The 23,745-nt window shown below is 40.3% G+C and overlaps 1 protein-coding gene across 4 annotated transcripts in view; it reads left to right on the forward strand.

Annotated features, from left to right (window-relative positions):
* Positions 1-4,677: 4,677 nt before the first annotated feature.
* The window catches only part of atrx (ATRX chromatin remodeler), a 38,140-nt gene continuing 19,072 nt past the window's right edge, over positions 4,678-23,745 (forward strand). The window contains exons 1-23 of one of the 4 annotated variants that reach the window (XM_032528172.1): positions 4,726-4,924; positions 6,986-7,116; positions 8,686-8,747; positions 8,838-8,887; positions 9,008-9,129; positions 9,230-9,310; positions 10,430-10,539; positions 10,660-10,727; positions 12,805-13,555; positions 13,748-15,041; positions 15,862-15,934; positions 16,629-16,783; positions 16,866-17,012; positions 17,128-17,248; positions 17,361-17,463; positions 17,739-17,912; positions 19,650-19,791; positions 19,927-20,036; positions 20,929-21,075; positions 22,134-22,311; positions 22,923-23,060; positions 23,147-23,322; positions 23,412-23,529. In XM_032528172.1, the coding sequence (XP_032384063.1) occupies positions 8,691-8,747; positions 8,838-8,887; positions 9,008-9,129; positions 9,230-9,310; positions 10,430-10,539; positions 10,660-10,727; positions 12,805-13,555; positions 13,748-15,041; positions 15,862-15,934; positions 16,629-16,783; positions 16,866-17,012; positions 17,128-17,248; positions 17,361-17,463; positions 17,739-17,912; positions 19,650-19,791; positions 19,927-20,036; positions 20,929-21,075; positions 22,134-22,311; positions 22,923-23,060; positions 23,147-23,322; positions 23,412-23,529 (4,315 nt within the window). In that variant the 5' untranslated portion in view covers positions 4,726-4,924; positions 6,986-7,116; positions 8,686-8,690. Of the gene's footprint in view, positions 4,925-6,985; positions 7,117-8,685; positions 8,748-8,837; positions 8,888-9,007; positions 9,130-9,229; positions 9,311-10,429; positions 10,540-10,659; positions 10,728-12,804; positions 13,589-13,675; positions 15,042-15,861; positions 15,935-16,628; positions 16,784-16,865; positions 17,013-17,127; positions 17,249-17,360; positions 17,464-17,738; positions 17,913-19,649; positions 19,792-19,926; positions 20,037-20,928; positions 21,076-22,133; positions 22,312-22,922; positions 23,061-23,146; positions 23,323-23,411; positions 23,530-23,745 lie in introns of all 4 variants that reach the window. The other 3 variants (XM_032528174.1, XM_032528171.1, XM_032528173.1) reach the window with 3 other exon arrangements.

The following is a 23,745-nucleotide window of genomic DNA, read 5'->3' on the forward strand; positions in this document are numbered from 1 at the left end:
CTCTGACAAGATAAGACATATAAGTCAGTATATCATAAAACAAACAAACAAACCACATGTTTTTGTGTGGGTTTCTTACCGATTTAGTGACCTGTTTCTCCAGGGATGAGGCACTTTGAAGAATATCATCTAGTAGCTGTTCTTTTGTCTTATGTAGGGATGCTGCGTAGACCATCACGAGCATTGTCGTCAGTGTAAGAATTGTAAAGTTCATGTTGTTAAAAGAGACTACGAGCGAGCAGTCAGGTTGAGCAGAATAACCTACATACGCTACTGTTGCTACTTATATATTCTGCCATTATGCTGACACTATAACACTGAGACCACAGTATACAAACACGTCAGAGGAGGAAGACACCAAATAAGGTTTGATGTGTATCTGTTTTATCAAATTTCCACTAGGTGCATGGAGTTATCTATGACTAAGCAATTACCTGTTAAGTCTTTATCAACAAAGATCTCGCCATTTGTTGGTCATCACCTTGTGTTAACATCCTATGAAAGTTATACTAATGTGTAAGTCAAATGGCACAGATTATCTAACCAAATACTGTAACTTTAGCTTCTTATAGATTCAGCTTCTCAGTCTATATTTACATACCAAGCCAATATTTTTATATACTAAGTGAATATATTGAGATTTTATGTCAACATTTTGAGATATTAAGTCAACATTTTAAAGTTTGTCATTACTTAATGATTCTTAGTCAATGTTCTGAGATACTAAGTTGACATATTGAGATACAAAGTCAACATTTTCAGATATTAAATTGTGTGACAGTGAGCTTGCAGGCAGCCATTTTCATTACTATTTTTAGAAAAACCTATGCCTCTTCCAACATGTCAAAATGTCGGTGGTGAGTAGGCACAAGGAAAATAGTTTGAGTCAAGCTTTTAGCATCATCTCATATCAGGAAGAGGAAAATGTGACTGACGTTTCCTTTTTTACTCTCGGGGACAAGACCCCAAAACAGCTGTTTAAGTTATACCTGCTCATCATGAATTGGTCATAAAATGTGCTCTGAACTTCCTCTAAGTCATAACAGTAGAAAACCACAGTCTTCCAAAAATAATACTGCACAAATATTAGATGTTGCCATGGTTAATTGAACACAACATATGAACATTCACAATGCAGGGAGGAAAAAGTATGTGAACCTTTAGACTTAATAACTGGTTGACCCTCCTTTGGCAGCAATAACCAAACGTTTCCTGTAGTTTCAGATCAGACGTGCACAACAATCTGGAGTAATTTTGGACCACTCCTCTTCACAAAACTGTTTCAGTGTAGCAATATTCCTGGGATGTCTGGTGGGAATCGATCTCCTAAGGTCATGCCACAGCATTTCAATCGGGTTGTGGTCAGTACTCTGACTGGGCCACTCCAGAAGGCGTATTCTGTGTTGTTGAAGCCATTTTTTTGTTGAATAATTGTATGCTTTGGGTCCTTACGTATGGGACCGTTTTATATACGTTTATATACGTTTTGGGACCGTACGTATCCAATTCCTTATATTTCTTTATTTCTTGTATTTCTACTCTATTTATAATATTGTGCAACTACAACACAGAGTTTCCCTTCGGGGATCAATAAAGTATTTCTGATTCTGATTTCTGATTCTGATTCTTGTCCTGTTGCATCCCCTCCTCTGTTGAGCTTCAGTTGGCGGACAGATGGGCGTACGTTTACCTGCCAAATGTTTTGATAAACTTTGGAATTCACTTTCCCATCAATGACAACAATCCGTCCAGGCCCTGAGGCAGCCCCAAATCATGATGCTCCCTCCGCCATGTTTTACAGTGGGGAGGACGTTTTGATGTTGGTGTGCTGTGCCTTTTTTTTCCCTCCACACATAGTGTTGTGTGTTCTTCCCAAACAACTCAATTTTGGTGTCATCTGTCCAAAATATCTTTTGCCAGTAGTGCTGTGGACCATTCAGGTGCTCTTTTGCAAACTTCAAAACGTGCTACAATATTTTTTTGGGACAGCAATGGCTTCCTCCGTGGTGTCCTCCCATGTACTCCATTGTTGTTTAATGTTTTCCTTATTGTAGATGTGTCAACAAAAATGTTAGCATGTGCCAGAGATTTCTGTGGGTCTTTAGCTGACAATCTAGGATTCTTCTTTACCTCATGAAGCATTCTGCGCTGTGCTCTTGCAGTCATTTGTACAGGACAACCACACCTAGGGAGAATAGTAACAGTGCTAAACTTCCTCCATTTGTAGACCGTCTGTCTTATCGTGGACACATGAACATCAAGGCTTTTGGAGATACTTTTGTGACCCTTTCCAGGTTTATGCAAGTCAACAATTCTTGATCACAGGTCTTCTGAGAGCTCTTTTCTGCGAGGCATGGTTCACATCAGACAGTGCTTCTTATAACCAGTAAACCCAAAAGAGGTGTGTGTTTCTAAAGGGCAGGACAGCTCACAGCAACACATCCAATATCATCACACTGATTGGAGTCAAGGTTGGCTCTCTTCTGGCTCCAATTAGCTCTTGGAGAGGTCATTAGGCTAGGGGTTCACATACTTTTTCCTCCCTGCACTGTCAATGTTTACATGTTATGTTCAATTGAACCATGGCAACATTTAATGTTTGTGTAGTATTATTTTCAGCAGACTGTGTTTTTCTATTGTTACGACTTAGATGAAGTTCAGAGCACATTTTATGACCAATTCATGCAAAACTCCACGCAATCCCAAGGGATTCAAGTACTTTTTCTTGCAACTGTGTTTAGTGAAACTGTCATATAAAACTGGTAATTAGACAAGTCAGAAGCTCAGTTTGAACACTTATTGTTAATAAGATAAGATTGCAGAGCAGGACAGTGACTGGACGTTTTCGCTGAACTTGAGTTCATATATCTTTGAATACTAACACATTCACATCTCCACATCTCTGCATACACTGACAACCTTTGAAGAAGAGCTCCATCTTTAGGTGATATTTGTAACTTATTCACAACATTCACAATTCAGTTGATCTATGCTCCAAATAATTATGTTCTTTGTTGTGCAATTAGAAAGTTGTAATGGTAAACTTTAGAATACAAACATTCATAAAAATGTATAAACTAATGAAATACAAAAATAAAATAATACTGGTGGCTCCCAAACTTTTTGGCTTGTGACTCCTAACAAAAAAGCTGTGTTTGGTTGAGGCCACTTGTCATGTCTACCACGAGCTGTTAGCAGTTCCACTAAAAGAGACATTTCCCCTCTAAACTCGTCCAATGGGTCAATAAAGAAAAAAAGTTCAAGGCACTCTGAAATGTAGTGGAGTATAAAGTAACACAAACATAAATACTATAGTAAAGTGAAAGCATCCTACCTCAAAATTGTACTTCAGTACAGTATTTGAGTAAATGTCCTTACTTTCCACCACTGCTGTTTACACAAGTCAGTGCCGTGGAGTCCTTCCACTTTCTGGGCTCCATCATCTCCCAGCACCTCGAGTGGGAGCTGAACATCAGCTCTCTCATCAGCGGTTCCTCAGATGTTCTTCCTGCGGCAGCTGCAGAAGGTCAACCTACCAAAGACCATGATGGTGCACTTCTACACAGCCATTATTGAGTCCATTCTCACCTTCTCCTCCATCAACATCTGGTACGCTGCTGCCACTAACAAGGACAAGGGCAGACTGCAGCATATCATTCGCTTCGCTGACAAGGTGATTGGCTGAAATCTACCTGCCCTCCAGGACCTTGAAGGCTGGCAGGAAAGACCCACCCTGGACACACTTTCTGAAATAACTTTTGCCCTCTGGCAAGAGGGACCATAACCTCATATCACAAACACACTGTCTTTCCAACTGCAGTGAGGCCCATAAATAAGGCCCGGGACCCTCAATTACACAGACTCTTAACCACACGTGACAATAACGCACATCGGTATCCCTGACCATTGCACATTATATACTGTGAACTTTTGCACATCACCAATATTTTTGCACACACTGCACAAAACACAACAGCCTTCTTTTCCTTTCTAAAACAGTTCTTATTGTGTCTTAGATATTTTAAATTGTAATATTTTTATTCTATAGGCCTATTTAGGTTCTACTTTGCTTTATTGTTTATTTCCTTTTTAATATGTTTATCGTATGCACAAACACACCAAGTGAAATTCCTTGCAAGTGAAAACTTACTTTGGCGCTAAATCTGATTCTTAAATTTATTCATTCTTTTTTCTTTCTTTACAATGTTGTGTTTGTATTTTAAATTATTTGAACACTTATTCCACCACTGATTATTATTATTTTTTTGTAAATCCATCTATCTATCAATATGGCTACACCACGTTGAGAACCTTTACGCTGCAACTGCCCAACTACACTTTAAGAAACAGAGAACATTTGTTTGGATGTTAGAGGTTGGATGAAAGAAGCAAAACAGCGGGCCTTTCTGAATTAACAAATGAATTGGAAATACACATGGATGTATTTAGAGAACTACAGCCATGGATTTATCAATGTTGCTAGATAGATTTAAAAAAAGAAAAAAGAAAAAAAAAATCAGTGGTGGAAGAAGTGTTCACATAATTCAAAGTACAAACAACACAATACAACATTAAGTATTTCTGATTCTGATTTCACTTCCTAGAGAGAAAACCATTCCCTCCTCGGCTAAACGAATCAATCAGCTCCGTTGAGACTGGGCCACTCAGAGCGGGAGAGCGCCTGAGACGGTCAGCCAATGGGAAAGCTCACAGGATTTAGGCTAGATGCGCCATTTTGCTGCGTCCACAGCCATCCGGCAAGATGGTCCCCTTGCTTTGTCTCCCCTGACCGGAGTTGTTTCTGTATTCTGAGGCTATACTTGTTTCCCCGCCATTGAAAATCTGCAAATTGGATTGAAAAGGGTAACCTGTATCTAAAACTAAACGTCTCTGTCCGTCAAGAAATGACGACGATGAAAAGCAGGTAGGAACAGTGATTAGCTTGTTTGTTAAGACAAGTCAATTCTGCAATGATTACTGTAACGGCGAGCCGGGCCATAACTGCTTATTGCTAACGTTAGTTAGCAAGCTGGCTGAGTTATAGCTATCAGCTGCGCAGCCGGCATTGTTGAAATGTGTACACACGCAGATTCAGATGTGGATAAGCGTTATACAGAATATTTGTCAACGTAATTCAAAATTTAAAAGCGCTTCTTTGTAAAAGTGTAATATTTTTACTTGGTTTGTATTGTAGTTAGCTAACATTACAGTGCTACTTTTTGATGCTACTAGGTAGCTACTAGGGTTAGTGCCCTGGTTCGTGCCATGGTGTCGTCAGAAGGAGGGAAGGCCTCCTGCGCGTGCATATTTCGGTGCATGCCCATGCATTGGACCTTTTATGCACTGCCGAGATTTCAACGTTCTAGGGCAACTTGTGGCAGTGAAAATAAGTAGTAATGCATTAACGGTGACCGCTAAACCTGCTATTGTTAGCGAGCCTAAATTGGCATCCCAGATAGTAGTTCCTGTGTTGTCAAAACATAGAACGGCTGCGTTGAGACAGAAGCATCACAAACCTAACAATGCATGAGCGCACGCTGCTTGGTACGCGAGTGGGCTCTTTTTTCTGACAGTATTTTGGATACATTTTAGGCCTGGTTGCTGCTGAAAGTACTGAGCTAAGAAAGCTCAACACAGCTTGTAGCGCTCTAATCAGCACATTATGATGACGCAAACGACACAATAAATAGCGACGCCTCTGTATCAAAATACCATAGACAGTTAAAGAAAATACACGTAAAATAATGTGATGATCACACAAAAGCTCCATTAGGTTAAACCTTAGCCCGATATTATATAATGATAATATTACTTATTTACTGTTGTTGCCCCCTCCCCCACCCCTAGACTTACACCAACAGTCAAACATCGTCTGCAACCTTGCATGGATAAAACCCTAATGTGTAACGTTAATAGTAATTGTAGTAGTTACTTATCTTTCTTGAACACACATATGTGTGTGTGTGTGTGTGTGTATATATATATATTACAAATGGTCTTGTATAAGGACAATATAAAAATAGTTAGGCCTATGGAAATTTGAAAATATTAGTGAGAAGATGAAATTAGTGGATGTTTTGTAATAATTTAATTTACGGCTGTGGTTTACTTTTTCCGGCCAGTTCAGTGCTTTACTGTATTGAGTATTTTTTCGGCTGAATGAAGATGCACGATATATCTGGGTATTTTCTACAAAGTGGGCCCATGTTGCAGGTTTAACTTTCTAATGAATTTGTGCAATTTGCTAGTTGTTAATAAACATTTTAACAGTTATCCATTGTATTTGATGGTGTTGGATATCACAAAACGGAATATAATACAAAAACTAGGCACTATTTTACAGCGGTTTGCAATGATTCTCCTTTCCCCCACAATACATTGCATGACGTCACGTTGGGGAGAAAACAGAGCAGCCCGCCTTGTCTTTGCCACTGGACTTGCCTAAGATGGCTTTTGGTCTTTTAATATTAACAGTCTATGGTCTTGACCAAGCCCAGGTGACTTTACTATGTGTATAATAATATTGGAGGGAAAGTGAAACACAGCATAGACGGGGATGTTGTTCAGCTTGGAACTAACAACACGATCCCTGTCACTAGATGTAAAGAAAATGTTGACGTTCACTCAGTGCTATTCAATGACAGTAAAAAGAAAAGTCATTGTATGCACTGCTGCATCGCTAAATGACAGCAACACACCAGAAGACTTCCCCTCTCGGAAATTTCTCATTTGCCCTCTCACGTCCGGCAGGTTTGAAGTTATACCGCTGCTGGCCTTTCCACCTCTTCCTCATCCAAGTTAGTTGCCATAGTTCTAGCTGCAACAGCCTATAAACAGCCTATGTTAAATAAAAAGGCCTTCTACAACAATAACTGATTAAAAGTATGAGAGTGCGAGTGATGGTGTGATGGACTGAAGTGTATGATAGAAAAACCTTCTTTGATTATGAACTTGATTGTCACAGTACAATGCTCTAGTTTATCAGTAAAGTGTATGAACTACACAACAAACTAGCTTCTATTAAGAGTGACGGCTAAATCATAGTGAACAGGTCTGGTGCGGGTTGAATTCACATTGGTAGGTCACCTGCATTATGTACGTCTCTGTGTATAAAAGGTCTGTATGTAGGGCTGCGCAAAATATCAATATTGTGATAGAAGACTTGATAATCTACTTACATTTTGAATGTCATAATAGGGCGTAGACTAAGTGTAGTCCTTTTTCCTGTTTTTATAATATCAGCGGTGCAGATACTAATTTTAGAGCTGCAAAGACTAATCGATTAGTTGTCAACTATTAATTAATCGGTTAATTGGTTTGCCATTTTTATGATGTTCTCTGATTCCAGATTTTTAAATGTGAATATTTTGTTGTTTCTTCACTCCTCTGTGACAGTAAACTGAATATCTTTGAGTTGTGGACAAAACAAGCATTTAGAAGATGTCATCTTGGGCTTTGAAAGTCACGGACTGACATTTTTTGTAACCATTTTCTGACATTTTATAGCCCAAACAACTAATAAATGAATCGAAAAAATAATTGATTGAATATTCGTCTCACTGGCTCTACTCATAGAACTAGCCAACCTTAATTTTTGTTATAACAGTAACTACTGGAACCTTCTGTGTGTTTTGCCTCTGCGTCCGCCACAACAGAGCATTACCAGCAGAAGGTTTCAAAAAATGTAGAATTTCAAAATCAAAATCGTAGGCCTTAAAGTCTTAAATTAGTAAAGTATTGTGTTCTTGGTTGTTAGAAACATTATTAACAAAACACGACCAAGTGTCATTGGAGTCACTTTACCTTTTGGTTACTACAAAGATGGACTAAAAAACAACTTCTTCAGTTTCCACTTATACACTGAACCCCCCCCCCCACACACACACACACACACACACACACACACACACACACACACACAGGTCTATGCCTCTAACAGCTGCGCTATCCAAAAGACAAAAACAAAACTCCACCTAGTGTGGGAAACTAGGGAGTAAAAGGGAAGAAGTCTAGGCCAGTTCTTCTGTGAACTGTGTGACCTTGGATGCTTAAGACAAGGATGGCTATTATAGGTGATACAAAGAAAGAGATATTCGGTTTAACAGTTACATTTTTCTAACATTGGTTATTTAATTTAATTTTTTTACGTCCATGTAACGCTACCGCTAATGCTCATTAAAATACTTTTGAAAATTCCGTTATGTTATAGTTCTTTCTTTTGATAGTTCAAATATAATTTGCTGTATATGTATAGATTATTATTACTCTGTTGCTTTTAATCAATTTGACTACATTTATTCAGTTTGCAAGCACTTTTGTGACTCTGCATTTTGTTGTACTTTAATGTCGTAATATAGGTCTTAAATTTCATTCATGAAGGTCTTAAAAAGTTGTCAATTTGACTTGTTGAACCGTGCAGAAACCCTGTGCAGGAGAGCGAGTGAGTGGGGCCGGGGTTGCATGGAGAGTGTGAGAAGAGAGATGCAAATACAGGCATGGCTTTATGGAAGCAATATCAATATAAAGTGTGTTGTCTTATTCCATATCTTGTTTGAAAATATATTCATTTACCTTTTTTTTAAAAAATCAGTTAGGGCCACCGAGCCTAATTCAGATATAACATTGTACAGAATCTTAATTTACCAGTATGTTCTTTGGCAAACAAATCTTCATATGTCCCTCCAGGTAAAATGAGTCTGGCTTCTTCTGAATCACACCTAGACCAAATGTCAGAAAAAGCAGAGGAGGTAAGTATGCAGCCTGTCCAACATGTGTTTTGACCTATGATACTGAAATTCTTTAGTTGTCAAGCTATTCAAATGTTATATTCTTGTCAGCCTGGTAGCTCAACAGAAACTATGAAGCCCTCCTCTTCTCGCAACAAAAGGTAAGGAGCATTTTTTTTTTTAAATCTGGCTGTAATTATTTTGTTTGCAGTTCCATGTTTTCAAAAGAGTTCTCGCAGACACATCTTGAAATATTATAGCTATTTGCTAACTCATTTTAGGAAGCCCACCACTGTAGCTAAGCACACTGAACTGAATGAATCGGATGACTCAGTCGAGAGTGAAAATGAAGGTGCGACTTCTGACAACCCTTCAGACAATAACACATGCAGTGTATCTAAAGGTGTGAACTTTTTACTTGTTGGTCTTGATTAAGATATCATTGTTGCTGAATAGGATACAGGTTTGGAACTTTTTTGTTGTTTTTTTCCCCCTCTGATTAGGCACTTTAGTGATGAGGCCATCTGGGAATGAAAATAAAGGTGCCATGAAGCTCAGAGTGGATTTTAAACAGAAACATACAGGTAACTTAAATGTATATTTTGGTATTTTGGGTGTGTTAAAGGCTGGGTTGGTTAGGTTGAGAAGCTAGAGAGATTTTAAAGTAGCATCTCCTCTTGGCTCAGTCTAACCCCTCCCCCTGTCCTCGGGGCCCCCCCTACACAGACGTGCATAAGCATCACCTCAAAGCAAGATGCAGCTCTGCTTCTGTTTCAGAACAAAGTGGAGAAAGGACTGAATTTTCACTGATCAAAACTCCTTGATTTTACATACAACTACACGATTTTCATAGTTTCCCTTTTTTATTCCAGGAGGAATTAACTGTATAAAGTACCCTTATCTATTTTTCATATAAACAATAACAAATATAGTAATCAAAAGTTTGGAAAGGGCTCCAGTGTTAGCAGACAGGTCTGGCTCTGCATGTGGCAGTATGATCAGCTGTGGCAAACTACTCTGGCAGTGAATGTTGTTGAGAGAGAATATAGATAGACGCCCACAATGAACAACCGTACAGTTACCATTTCTCATGATGCAACTATTTAGTACCAATATCATTGAGTATGTGATGGCCATCATACAGAACATCTCACTTTTGCATCAAGCTATAGGCCTAATGTTACTCACCGGTCAGACAGACGGGAGACAATAGTTGACAGTGCAGGGTCTCATCGATCCGTGTTTCCATGGTGGTGGTTGCCCCGCTAAGTAATCGAACCAGCTGCAACTTTTGCTGAGTTTTTAGTGGGTGGGTTTTATCTCATTCTGCAGCAGACTTGCATTAACTCCGGTGGCATTGATGCGCACTGAGCTCTGGCTTGTTGCACAGGAGGGGTAGTACGCGCAGTGGGGCAAGGAGGCATTTAATTTGTTTTTAAACCAATCAACCCGAGCGGGCTGTTCGTTTTGGATTAGTTTTTACAGTATTACAGCAGCCAAAGATAATGGATCTTTTTCAATTCTTTTTTCAGAGCCCATAAGATATTTACAGCGGTCGGGGTGTAAAGACCATTTCAAAAAATATATTAAATATGTTAAAAGTGTATATTATGTTTTTGATACCCTGAAATTATAATTTAATGAAGGGAAAAAAGTGAATAAATGCAAGTGACAATTAATGATTTATTTTCTCTTTATCACAGATGATACCCTGCAGAAGAAAGTAAGCTGCACTGCCTGTGGAAAACAAGTAAACCAGTTTCAGCGGAACTCTGTGTACGAACATCCTGCGCTCAAAGTACTTATCTGCAAGGTAGGAGAGTTCAATTATACATTTCACATTTTTTCATAGATGTTATATGGAGGTTCATTGCTGATATATTTTAGTCTTTCTATTATTGATGTTTAATCACATTATTTCCTGTTCCTCAAGTCATGCTACAAGTATTACACAAGTGATGACATCAACAGAGACTCTGATGGGATGGATGAGCAGTGCAGGTAAAGCATTTTACACAAGACCAACTTAACAGTTATTTGTCAAACTAAAGTGAAGTGATGTACAATTAGGAATGCTAATTTACAGTATTTTTCTAACCAATAGCCGACCCTCATTAACTGATCACTAACCATTAAACAACAAGCAGTCCCAGTTCACCCTTCCGGCAGACTCACCCCCAATTTCCACCGGGTGTGGAACGGCTGCGGATCCGCTCTGGAACGGCGGCGGAGGCACTAGGTTTCCATTAAAGTCAATGTGTGTAGTTTCACTGACTGCGGAACGACTGCGTCCCAGCTCCATCCCATCACTGGGAATCCGCAGGAGCTTCTATTTTTGCCGGATACTGGAGAGCTCCCCAGCAATTCAGCACACGGCAGAACAAATAAAACATCTGGTTAATTTTGTATATAAAATTACGAAAATATACGATTGTGGTCACGGTGGATTATATTTCACTGCACTTCACATTAAAAACAGCACAGAGTTGTTTACCCTCTATTCCTGAATGGAAACAAACTGTTGTTGGTTTTGTGGTTTTAGTCTACATAAATTCACGAGATCTCGTGGGTCCTTGTGACTTCATCTGTCAGTCATGGCCAACAACAAATCCGGACCTGGTGGGTATTGACGGACGGCAGCGCACGGAACCGACAGGCAGCGGAGCCGATCCGCAGCTGTTCTATAACCGGTGGAAATTGGGGGTCAAACATACTTTCCACGTTTTGTGGACTTCTGAAGACTTTTACTGGTCATGCAGCCATGATATTCTGTGCATTGTCATGGACACATGCAGCCACTTTCCTGGAACTGCTTGGGCGTCCGTCAAAAGTCAAGTTAATTAGCAAAAAGTTAGGAAATAAAATTGTTTAGCCTATTTTTCTTTTATCATGCAAAAATGTTTTGTAATAACTTTAATTAAAAAAAACATTTCAATAATATTGGTATTAACTGATTTATTGGCCATATTCTTATTTTTGGTTAATGGTTAAACAATCATTAACATTCCTATGCCCAAGAGAAGTAAGATATGAAGACACTTGCAACCGCTTAACCGGCGTTGCCATGCCTCACTGTAACTTTAAGCTGCTGAGTCGACTGAGTTTCGCTCCATCTGCACCGTAGCGTGTGTAGGTGTGTGTGTAAGCTCGCCCTTATGCATTCTTCTCCAGCTTTTAGAGGCAGACTAGAACACTTGTGGCGTATACTGCCCCCTTCAGATCCGATAGAATTGTGTCTCCCTGTACTTACGGTACTGTAGAAAAGGGAGTACCGTCACGTTTTCTGATTGTTGGTACCAAAGCACCGGGTCTCGTATTATCCCTACATGGAAGTCAAACGAAAGCCTGTTTTTTAGTGTTCAAAGATTATTACACAGTTCACTTATCCGAATTCCATTTTGAGAGCAACATATAAATTAAATATTGAAAAATTATTTTTATTTCTGGCCCTATTCTTTATTTCTTTCAAGTTGACAGTCAAGAAACACAATGGTGTTGTGCTGGCCGCTTCCCCCTTGGTGCCCTTGTTAACCATAGAGTGACCATCTGACTCCTGCTACTCTGTGCTGCAACACGGCTGCTGTACGGAGTGGAGCAGAAACTTTCAATGGGCTGCTGATTGTAATATGAGACTAGATATCGTCTTAGATTTTGGATAACGTAATATCGCCATATGACATAAGTGTTGTCTTTTACTGGTTTTAAAGGCATCACTTTATTACAGTAAAGTGATGTACTTTTCTGACTGTTCTCTTTGCTTTTTTCCCACTTAGACATATGTCCACATTACTTATCATTATTTGTCTATAAGCTATGTGTGAAGATATTTTGTTATAGTAACAATTGTTAACCCTAGAATATTGATATCAAGGTATTTAATCAAGAATATTGTGATATCTGATTTTCTCCCTATCGCCCAGCCCTAGCGAGAAATGTAATTGTGTACGGCCGACCAGCGTGTAAAACTGATTACCGCGGCAAGCCTTTATCCAAGTACCAATCATTTTGGGAACATTAGTATGAGAGAGAAACTCTTTTGCTTTATGCCCTAAATCTCAGTTGCACCTTTCCTCTTCAGGTGGTGTGCTGAAGGAGGCAAGCTCATCTGCTGCGACTACTGCAACAACGCCTTCTGCAAGAAGTGCATCCTGCGCAACCTGGGCAGAAAGGAGCTGTCAGTCATTACTGATGAAAACTCAAAGTGGCACTGCTATGTCTGCAGGTCAGAGCCCCTCCAGGATCTGGTCTCCAAATGCCACCGCGTCATGGAAAAACAAGAACTCAAGCAACCAAAACCGGAAAAAAATGAGGAACGTGAAAGCAGGAGACACAAGAACAAAACGGTCAGAGAGCACAAAGCAGTTGTTAATGGGAAAGAACATACCGAAGGCTCAGGGACCATGACATTCGCTTACAAAAAACTGCAGGTACCCAAGGAACTTATAAAGAAAGCAAAAAAGCTTGTTGAAACAACAACTGGTCTGAACAATACATTCATCCAGTTCATCCAGCAGGCAGCCGAGAAGCAGGAAGATAAATCTATCAGGTACCGGCATTTAAAAGCCTTCAAGGCTGTGCTTGCTGATTTGAAAAAAGCCCACAGTGCTTTGGAGGAGGCTTTGGGACCTGAATTTAAAAACATGGAGTTGCAGAATGGTAATGAAGGGCAACATATTGTGAGAAAGAGCATACACATTGTAGCCCCTGAGGAAAACGACCACATGGATAATGTGGCGGATGCCGACGCAGAAGTGGATATTGATGCAGAACAGGATGCTGATATAACAGAGGAGGCTGACGTAGAGGAGGAGGCTGATGTAGAGGAAGAGGCTGGCGTAGAGGAGGAGGAGGAAGAGGCTGGCGTAGAGGAGGAGGAGGAAGAGGCTGGCGTTAGAGGAGAGGAGAAGAGGATGGCATAGGGGAAAGAGGCTGGCGTAGAGGAGGAGGAGGAAGAGGCTGGCATAGAGGAGGAAGAGGCTGGCGTAGAGGAGGAAGAGGAGGAGGAGGCTGGTGTGGAGGAGGAGGCTGACGTAGAGGAGGAGGCTGACGCAGCAGACGAGTTGGACAAGGAGCAGCTTAATGAGCAGAAGGTGAACAATGATCAAGTGTCAGTTGCGACTGAAATGAAAGACAACCAAACAAAAACTGATTCAACCAAAAAGACAATCAAAACGGAAGAATGTGATGATGGGCTTGCGTCAGCTGGTGAAATGTCCCTAGATCAAGACATCATGTCTGTGCCTCCTTCGGTTCCGGAAGAACTTTTTCAGATGGTGGAAAGTCTTGCTGGTTCCACCATGCTTTCACAGACTGAGACCGATTTGGTTACAGGTGCTGATACAAAGTCAAATGGAAACTCAACAGCCTCTCAACCCACCCGGCCCAAGGTGAAGAACCTCATAGTCAAACTGACTCCTGTACCAGTTGTGACGACGCGTGGGTCCAGGTCCTCCAGATCCAAAAACAAAGAAAAAGATGGAGAGATGCAAAAAAATTGTGAAGAAAAATGTGAGAAGGGGAAAGACGATGCTTCTGATGCAGCAGATGGGACAGACAGCCCACCACCAAGCCGTCGTTCTAGTAGACTGAAGACCACTCCCTTGAGAAAGCAGGCTGAGAAAAAGGGCAAGGAAGAATCCTCAGAGTCCGAGGAAGATAAGATCAAGGCCAAATCTTCCAAGAAGTCCAGTTATGCCAATAAAGAGGATGGGGAGAAGGCCAAGGATTCAGAGAAAAAGACTGTAGATTCTGACTCAGACGAAGTTCCTAACATACTGCTGGAGAAAGCTGCAGCAGGCCACACTACAGATGAGGAACAGGGGACCACAAGTGCTAAAAAGTGTTTATTCAAACTAAACAACACATCCACAAAAGATACAGACAAAGTGTCCAAACGCAAAAGGAAATCTGAAAGCTCTGATTCAGACTTGGACAACAAAAGTAAAAAGACGTCCAAGAAGAAGAAGAAGAAACAGAATGGCTCTGACTCCTCTGACTCTGACCAGGAGAAGGAGACAAAGAGTAAAGCGGCCACAGCGAAGAGGAGATCTAGCCGTGTGAAGAAACAAGATGAATCAAAAGAGGAAGACAAAAACTCACCTGAAAGAAAAGCAACCAGGGGGAGAAGGTCTTATGAAAATAAGCGCAAGGGAAGGAGCCCCAAAGCTGCCTCCAAGCTGCAGTCATCCTCCAGTGAGGATGAGGAGGAGCAGCTGGCTGAAGGTGACTCTGGAGAGGACAGCGACGAACAAAAGATCAAACCCATTGTGGATGATAATGTGGTCGGTGGAAGTGGACCTTTCCATCAATCCTCAGGTAATTTGGTCTAGAAGAGAAGTGTGTTCAGTTGTGCTCAGATCTGTGTCCATGAGTTTATAAGAAAAGGCTCAACATTTTGGGAACTTAGTTTAATCGCTTTCTTGCTGAGTTATATAGGAAGATTGATACCAGTCATGCTATATAAAATATAAAGATGTAGCTGAAGCCAGCAGGTGCTGAGCTTAGCATACAGCTAGCCTGGCTTTGTCCAAAGATGACAAAATATGGCTACTAGCACCTCTAAATTTCACTAATGAACTAAGGTGGGGGAAAATATCGATACAGTATAGTATTGCAAAATGTTTTGTGGAAATATCGTATCAATACACAGATGCCAAGTATCGTTCTTTTATTATATATGTGTTGGTCATGTGTTTGTCTGTTTGACAATCCCATTTTGCAGCAATAAAATTGAAGTGAGAATAATAAACGGAGAAATGTATCTTTTTAGATAAAACCGATGTTGACAAAGTTCCCTTTTGGGGACATCATTTGAAATTGGGGGAAAAATTTAAGTTGGAAAAAATGCAATATATTGCAGAATATTCCAATATGTTTCAAATTGTAATAATATTTTATCGTGACATAAGTATTGTGATGATATTGTATCGTGAGTCTTCTGGTGATTCCCATCCCCATAATGAACATGTTATCTCATTTGTTGAAATTGGAAAAAAAACGAAAAAAAACAGATGTATAAAAAGTTACTTTCCAGAGTCTTGCCAGGCAACTCTGCAAATTCACATATTTTGCAAAATGTCAAATTATTTCTAAAGATGTACGTGCTCTTAACAGTGTGTGCTATTTTGTTGTGTAGGAGATGAAGAGGGCGATAAAGAAAAAGTCTCTCAGGTTTGTGAAGATGATGACGATGATGATCCTGAAAACAGGTACAAAACAACAAAAGTTAAAGGCAACTATTAAGAGTTATGCCTTCAGTGTTCAAGAAACAAAAAGCTTTTTTAATTTTTTTAATTTATTTTTTTTACTGATTTTAAAGTAAATGTAAGGATTTGAGTTGTCTATCAGATAGAGCTGTGTGTGATTTCTAACACTCAATATATTAGCTTACCTCTAATGGCATGCTGCAATACTCAACTCACCAAGCCCAGTGCAAAGGCTCACAGTCGGGTCCTTCCTGAAGAGTGCTGTGCTGTCATTTAAATACTTCAGAGACTCACAACCTGTCTTCTGGGAAGCTTTTCTCTCTGGTTTATCTCTGTGAATCTGTATTTTTGCTGATAGCAATGCCATAGAGTCGTGGTATTTCTATAGACATGCCTGTGTTTCCATCCGCAATCCATTTACAAGATCCAAGGAGAAATTGATTTTACATTCCTGTAATATTCCAGTTTTAAATTGCTGTGTAGTAACAGTAAATTTTAGAAAAGCGCTTTTCCTTCTTGTTATTAAATATACCATTTTCTATTATGTTTTCATCAAGGATAATAAATTATTTGCTTATAACTGACTATTTGTAATATGACTGTTTCACAGATTTTTTTGTGTGATTCTGTAGAAGCTCATTTTTATTATGCATTTTGTCATTCTGTTTGTGTCTCTTTATTTACTGTTTTTCTGAAGGATTGCAAAGAAAATGCTTCTCGCCCAAATAAAATCCAACTACTCTTCTGGAGCAGAGAGCTCCTCTGACAATGAAGGAGCAGAAAAGGATGCAAAGTCCTCCAAGAAAGTTAAAAAAGAGGAGGATGATGAAGAAGAAGAAGAAGAAGAACAAGGTAGCATACATATACCTAGTCACTTTCAAATAAGCCTCTTTTATTGTGTGTCATCTCAAACTAGTTGTTTCTCTCTTTGAAGACAATGATTCAGAAGACTCTAGCTCTGATGTTGAAGTGAAGAAACGTGGCAGACGCCACAAATTGCTTCGTCATAAACTCTCGCTGAGTGAGGGTGAATCAGGAGAGGAGCAAGCTGCCAGTAAAGAAAAGAAGAACAAGAAGAAAGGTTAATTTACAATGTTTTCATTTGTGTGTGATGTCTAACCATATGAGTGCAAATATTCTAAACAGAATTCTAATGCGGGCAAGTGACTTTTGTTACTTTCTTTTGTTTGTCTCAGTGGGCAGCGATGACTCTTCAGACTCCGACTCTGACTTTGAGAAGTCCGAGTCCAGTGAAGAGTCGGGGATAAGCGAGGAGCTTAGTGAATCAGAGAACGAGGGAAAGCGCAGAAAGACCAGGTGAGTAGAGAGAACTTAAACCAATCAATCAATAGTAATGTATTCCTGCCACTGTAACTGTATTGATCGCCTACTGCTCTTGCTTTGATGGGATCCTGTTTTGTGTCTGAAGATCGTCAAAGAAGAAGGACCATGAGAAACCGAGAAGTTACAAGCAGCAGAAGAAGAAGCGGCGCAGGATCAAAGTTCAGGATTCCTCTTCCAGCAATGAGAAGGTGTTTAAAATGCAGAGCACTTGGTTGTAGTCTTGAACTGTTTATTTTTCTATGGCAGGTTTTGCCAGGCGGAGGAGATGGAGCCACACAACGTTTTACTAGTCAAGTCATGCATGAAATATAAAAAGTTATTTGAAGTTACCCCTTGAGTGTGTTGTGAGGATTGTTGAGGGCACAAATTAATCATAGGGTTGCTCGGCTTCTGATCATAGGCAGTGAATTTATTTCCTAAGGGCTGAAGATGAGAGGGCTGAACTTAATGTTTATTTTCACAGAGTGGAGAGGATGAAGATGACCCAGATGGAGAAGAACGCAAACAACGCAAAAAGATCCGCAAAATTCTGAAGGACGACAAGCTGCGGACAGAGACGAGAGATGCTCTAAAAGAAGAAGAGGAGAGAAGGAAACGTATAGCAGAGAGAGAGGCACTCAGGCAGAAACTTCGTGAGGTAAAAATGGAATGCTCTGCTGTTAATCTAAAGCCCTGAGCTGTTAAATTCCCAACTTCAGGGTTGGTTAGTCTCCTGATAATACTGCGTGCAAGTTAAAATGTTCAGGACCTCATTCAATGCTGAGGTACAATTTTGAGGATTTTCCCCAGTTGTAAGAGGAGGTAAGGACTGGCTGAGAAGCGCTGTATGGTATCAAAGCAAATAAGTGGATGACACATAAGTACTGTGAGTTAGACAGACTGATAACACTCCAGCTCGCTGCTCATCGCTCACTCTGTTAAATCAAACAGTTGGAGTCTACTGTGCTTAAAGTAATTAAACTCTAAAATGTGCTCATCAAAGTGGGAGAAACAGAAGGAGTGGCATAAGCCTGATTAGATACCGCTGTCTGCATGACAGCCCTAGATAAGCTTGGTATTGCTGTAAACAACATGATTAATCTGGACCTTTTTATGTGTTTGCCAGTAGTTGGGGATAATATATTTGGATTGATTTTTTAAAACAGAAGACCAGCCATTAAGACGCTTACCCACTGCTAGTACCAGCTATACTTGGCTAGGCTCGACTCGGCCACCGTGCCCCGTCCTGCTTTTTCCATTGCTGATTTAGTACCGCCTCATGCGTAAGGCAAGCGTGGCTGGTCGCCTCTGCAGGAAACTGCCGTGACCTAACACACACACACACACATGCACAGAGAACATCGAAGGTGTGTTGTTTTTGATTCTCACTATGTGGCAAATGATGTTTCAAAAGAAGCTGGAGGCAGTAAAAAAAAAAAAAAAACCACTGCTGGCTAAACCATTTAAACACAGCGGGTTTGTTCAGGACACCCCTGTCAGTCACTAGCAGTAATGATTCTCTCCCAACGATCAATAGTCTGCAGGTTTTCTTGTCACCTTTTGGTATTGCCTCAGCTCGCTTGGAACCTTGACAGAAGTGATACTAAAAAAAGTACCTGTCGGCAGGTACCAGGGAGTTTTTAAATAACAGAGTCAAGCAGGTAGCATGTAATTGAAAAACCCAATTAGTCTTATTAGGGTTTCTTTATTTTAAATCCAAATGTTTTATTTATAGACCAGCCAGGTAAAAAGTCAGTCTTACTGTAGTTGGCAGCCAGTCCAACTACAGTAAGTGACAGACGACCTAAACAACAGTAAACATGTGGGTTTGACAGTGGTAAGTGGTGTTTTATTTTGTTGAAATTGCAATAATAATCATACCTACATGTTCCTTACCACAATAAATGGTTGTCGGAAACCATGCATTTGAAGTAGAATTTTATTGAAATACTGTGTTCAGTTTGTTGTTTATTTTTGTGTACATTAGGGGTACTAGTAGTCCTATTATAGTACTAGCTTGCTTGCACTAAATACACTGTCACTTAACATACCTGCGTTAGGCTGTTGTAGTTGTCCTTTGAACGATTACATTAAAATGTTATCAATTTAAAACAAAGCCTGCTTTCATGTTCATTAGGAGAGTTTAACTAATACAGTATAACTTGCACTTGTATAGATAGTAGATGGGATGAAATTGACACACTTGCAGATTATTTATATGTCAAAATTGTGTATTCCCAGGATATGGAAAACTATCAGTTTTTGAAAAGTTGTAAAAAAAAAAATCTCTTTAGATAATATCTGATTGACTTTGTTTTCTTTTTTTTTCTTTAAAAAAAATAAATAAACTGAAATATGTTTGTGTGACTCTTCTCTATCTCTGATCTTTCTTCAGACGATTGTAGTGGAGGAGTCTTCCCAGATGAACTGTCCCATCACCACCAAGCTGGTGCTAGATGAGGATGAAGAGACCAAGGAGCCGTTGGTGCAGGTGCACAGGAACCTTGTCACAAAGCTTAAACCTCACCAGGTTGACGGTAAGGCCAAAGTGAAATTGGTCTCAAAACAGTCAACGTGGCTGAACTGCAAAATTAGCCAACACAAACCTGCACGTGAAACGCTGAGATGCTATGAGCTGATGTCGGCCCCTCTGTTTTTGTTATTTGTTTCAGGGGTGCAGTTCATGTGGGACTGTTGCTGTGAATCTGTGAAGAAGATCGAGAAGTCTCCTGGCTCCGGCTGCATCCTCGCCCACTGTATGGGTCTGGGTAAAACTCTGCAGGTATGCAAAAGAGAGCAGCATTCCTGTCTGGCATGACAATTACACTAAATCTGTGAGAGACAGAAAAAAGGAAAACAGGAATCTTACGATTTCTTGAAGTGGGGTTGTATGAGTTTTTTATCCATAGTCAGTGTATTCCCTACAGTAAATGGCGGTCGGCATGCCCCCAGTCAGGAGTGCCGACATGAAAACTAAGCAATGTACTTCTGAGGGCGGGGGCAGTAGCTAAGTTAATTGTGTGACTTTGGTGAATCGGAGCTAACCCTTTAAAACACTAAAGTCACACAATAACAAACTGATCGAGGCAGCGGTAGATCAACAACTCTTGTGTTCAGCGAGGCAAAATTACTGTTTTTGTTAAAAGGAGTCTGGTGGCTTTGAATAGAGCATAGATGGATTAGACCGCTTCAGTTCCCTGTTTTAAAAAGGCTGTCTGACAGCAAGATAAAGGGGTGAACATACTCTAAATATAGCTTATACTTTATCGGATAAGTCTTTTTAGGTGGTCCATTTTGTAGGTGGCTAAAAAAAACGTTTGGCTGGTTCCCCATCCTCAGCAGTACATTGCTTAGCTTCCATGTCATTTGCCTACTCCTGCCTGCTTTTCCAAATTGGGGACTGGCTAACTGCCATCTACTGCGGGTAAAACACTGACTGGATAATTAACCTACATCAAATATCATACATGCCATTATTGTACAAACTGTGGCAATCTAAGCCTCTTACAACATCTTTTAGGTGTTACAAACCTCTGATAGTGCATTAAAGAACTGAGAATTTTATATGAAAACTGCTAACTTAAGCCTGTTAAACTCTGAGTTAATCAGTGTCTGCAGACCTGTGTGTTGTCATACTGTTAGCCATGTTTAACTGTTCTGTTTTTGCCCTGTAGGTGGTGACATTACTTCACACTTTGCTACTTTGTGAGAAGCTCAATTTCTCCACAGCACTGGTGGTATGTCCACTGAACACGGTCCTTAATTGGCTCAACGAGTTTGAGAAGTGGCAAGTAGGAATGAAGGATGACGAGAGTTTAGAGGTAGGGAAGCTGCTTTTCACCTCTTTCACACAAATGACCAGGGTCGGACCAGGGTTATCTGACCAATGTTATCTGACCAATGTTATCTGACCAATGTTTAACCCTCCCTTTGGCAATTCAAACCGAGCCAGTCACCAAGGATGGATCCCTGATCTTTACAATTCAGATACAACCTGGATCACAACCTGGAAGCAATGCATTCCAACTTTTTTTTTTCATTCATTGCAAGTGCATCAGTAAATAACGATATAGACTACTCTAGTATTGATTAGCCATTTTAAGATGAGGGAAGAACATTTAGTTTGATCTCATTAAAAGTAAAGCTAGTATTTGGTGTCAGCTTCTTGACTTCTTTTAAAAAAGACAACTAAAGACAGGGAGATTGGCGCGAGCCAGCAGCCTCACTGAACGTGTGTGTGTGTGTGTGTGTGTGTGTGTGTGTGTGTGTGTGTGTGTGTGTGTGTGTGTGTGTGTGTGTGTGTGTGTGTGTGTGTGTGTGTGTGTGTGTGTGTGTGTGTGTGTGTGTGTGTCACTCGTTCTCTCAATGACAGAATTAAATAACTTATTTTAATATGTTTACAATTAATGCTGGGTTCTGCAAAAGTTGACACGGACACAACTTTGGAGAACAGGCAGAGCAGTGACCATCCGCACTTTCAAACTGTCAGCATACTTCGCTCATTCTCCTGTTCTCATATGGAATTAATTGAACTGCTCCACTCTTCTGTTGCTGAAGCTGCCTGTGAAAACCCAGCGTTAAGCACAGTGAGACAAAATCTATGTTGTATGTTTTTTTTTAATTTTTACAAAGTGTGCGCCGACCTGTAACTACTGTGACCCCCTCCCATTTCCAACCAGTCACAAAGTTTTTTTCCATTTGGGAAACACAAGTTAACCCTGGTTCAAACCTGGTTGAGCCATTGGTGTGAAAGGGGTATTTGTTCCTTTTCCAAGTAATTTCTAACAGCTGTGCCTTTGTTTGTTTGTGTGTTTGTTTTTTCTGTGCATTTATCACACCCCGATTTTATTTTTATCGATGTCTATTTTGTGTTTACCAGGTATCCGAGCTGGCTACAGTTAAGAGGCCACAGGATAGGGCATACGCCCTCCAGCGATGGCAGGATACGGGTGGAGTAATCATCATCGGTTACGAAATGTACCGCAACCTGACGCAGGGCAGGAACATCAAGAGCAAGAAGCTCAAAGAGACCTTTCAAAAGACACTGGTAGATCCAGGTACAGTTTTATATATGACATTTGTGTTTAAACTACATGTTAAAGTATACATACATTTAAAACATCTCCCTTATGTATGAGTTCTTTTTAATGAGTATGATTAGAAAAAAAATGTAAATAAAATACAATTAGATAATTTAGATATTTTTCTCATATTGTGCAGCCTTAAAGGTGCAATATGTAATACTTACTGCTAGTGTTTAAAATAGTTACTGCAGTACAAATACTCGTCTCCCCTGCCCTCTTGCCCCAGACTTGAAGTTCACGGAGGTTGCCAGGCTGAGATCGCAGCATCCACAACAATTTTGCTAGACGCTTGTCTTGCATTGGGAATTACTTCACAGCACAGTGGAGTAGCTAACGTTAGATGTTGGCTATGTTGACAGTCATAAAAGCTTGTGCTCACGCCGAGCTCTTTATCCAACTGACACACACACTTTTTGGGCTTAGAGTTACAGTAAGAACCTCTAAAAACAGAACAACCTCGCCGTCCACTCCATCCGACGGAAATGCGCACTTCCTCGGCTATTAGTTCCGAAAATCTTTGATTGCTATCCAGCAATCTTTCACCTGTAATGAGCTTATTTACTTTTTTCTTTTTCTTTCACCAGGTCCAGACTTGGTGATATGTGATGAAGGACACATCCTAAAGAATGAGGCATCTGCTGTGTCCAAAGCGATGAATTCTATCAGGACGAGGAGGAGGGTTGTGCTGACAGGAACACCTCTACAAAACAACCTTGTTGAATGTGAGACTGCCTGGTTATATAGAGGATGTCAATCCAAGATTTTGTATGGATGTATCTAAAACTGGTGATCTTTGTGTTCTTACCAGACCACTGCATGGTAAACTTTATCAAGGAGAACCTGCTGGGGTCAGTTAAGGAGTTCAGGAACCGCTTCATTAACCCCATTCAGAATGGTCAGTGTGCCGACTCCACACTACAAGATGTCCGGATTATGAAGAAAAGGGCTCACATCCTCTATGAGATGCTGGCTGGCTGTGTCCAGGTAAAAAAGTGCTACAACAATTGACTTGTTCTCTTTGACTTCCTTCCCTTTGCCATCTAAAAAGAAGCATTTATTTCTGTTTCCCACAGAGGAAAGATTACACGGCACTCACCAAGTTCCTGCCTCCTAAACATGAGTATGTGTTGTCGATCAGAGTGACCCCTATCCAGTGTAAACTATATAGATACTACCTGGAGCACTTCACAGGTGAGAACCATGCTTAACTAAACAGGAACACAGGGTGTAGAGAATGGCAGTACCACTTCAAACTACTCTGATCTTTTAGGGTGTTAGGTGCAGCAGAGCCTCTAGGGGCTGCTAGCAGGGCTTTTAGAGTGTCAGGTCTGATTGCCCAGACAGGGATTTAGACTAGTCTTAGACTAGAATGAAATTCAATTGAGAATTCCACTGGAAAACGTGCAT

Source organism: Etheostoma spectabile, chromosome 10 (assembly GCF_008692095.1).
Source record: "Etheostoma spectabile isolate EspeVRDwgs_2016 chromosome 10, UIUC_Espe_1.0, whole genome shotgun sequence".
In the NCBI taxonomy this organism is placed as follows: domain Eukaryota; kingdom Metazoa; phylum Chordata; class Actinopteri; order Perciformes; family Percidae; genus Etheostoma; species Etheostoma spectabile.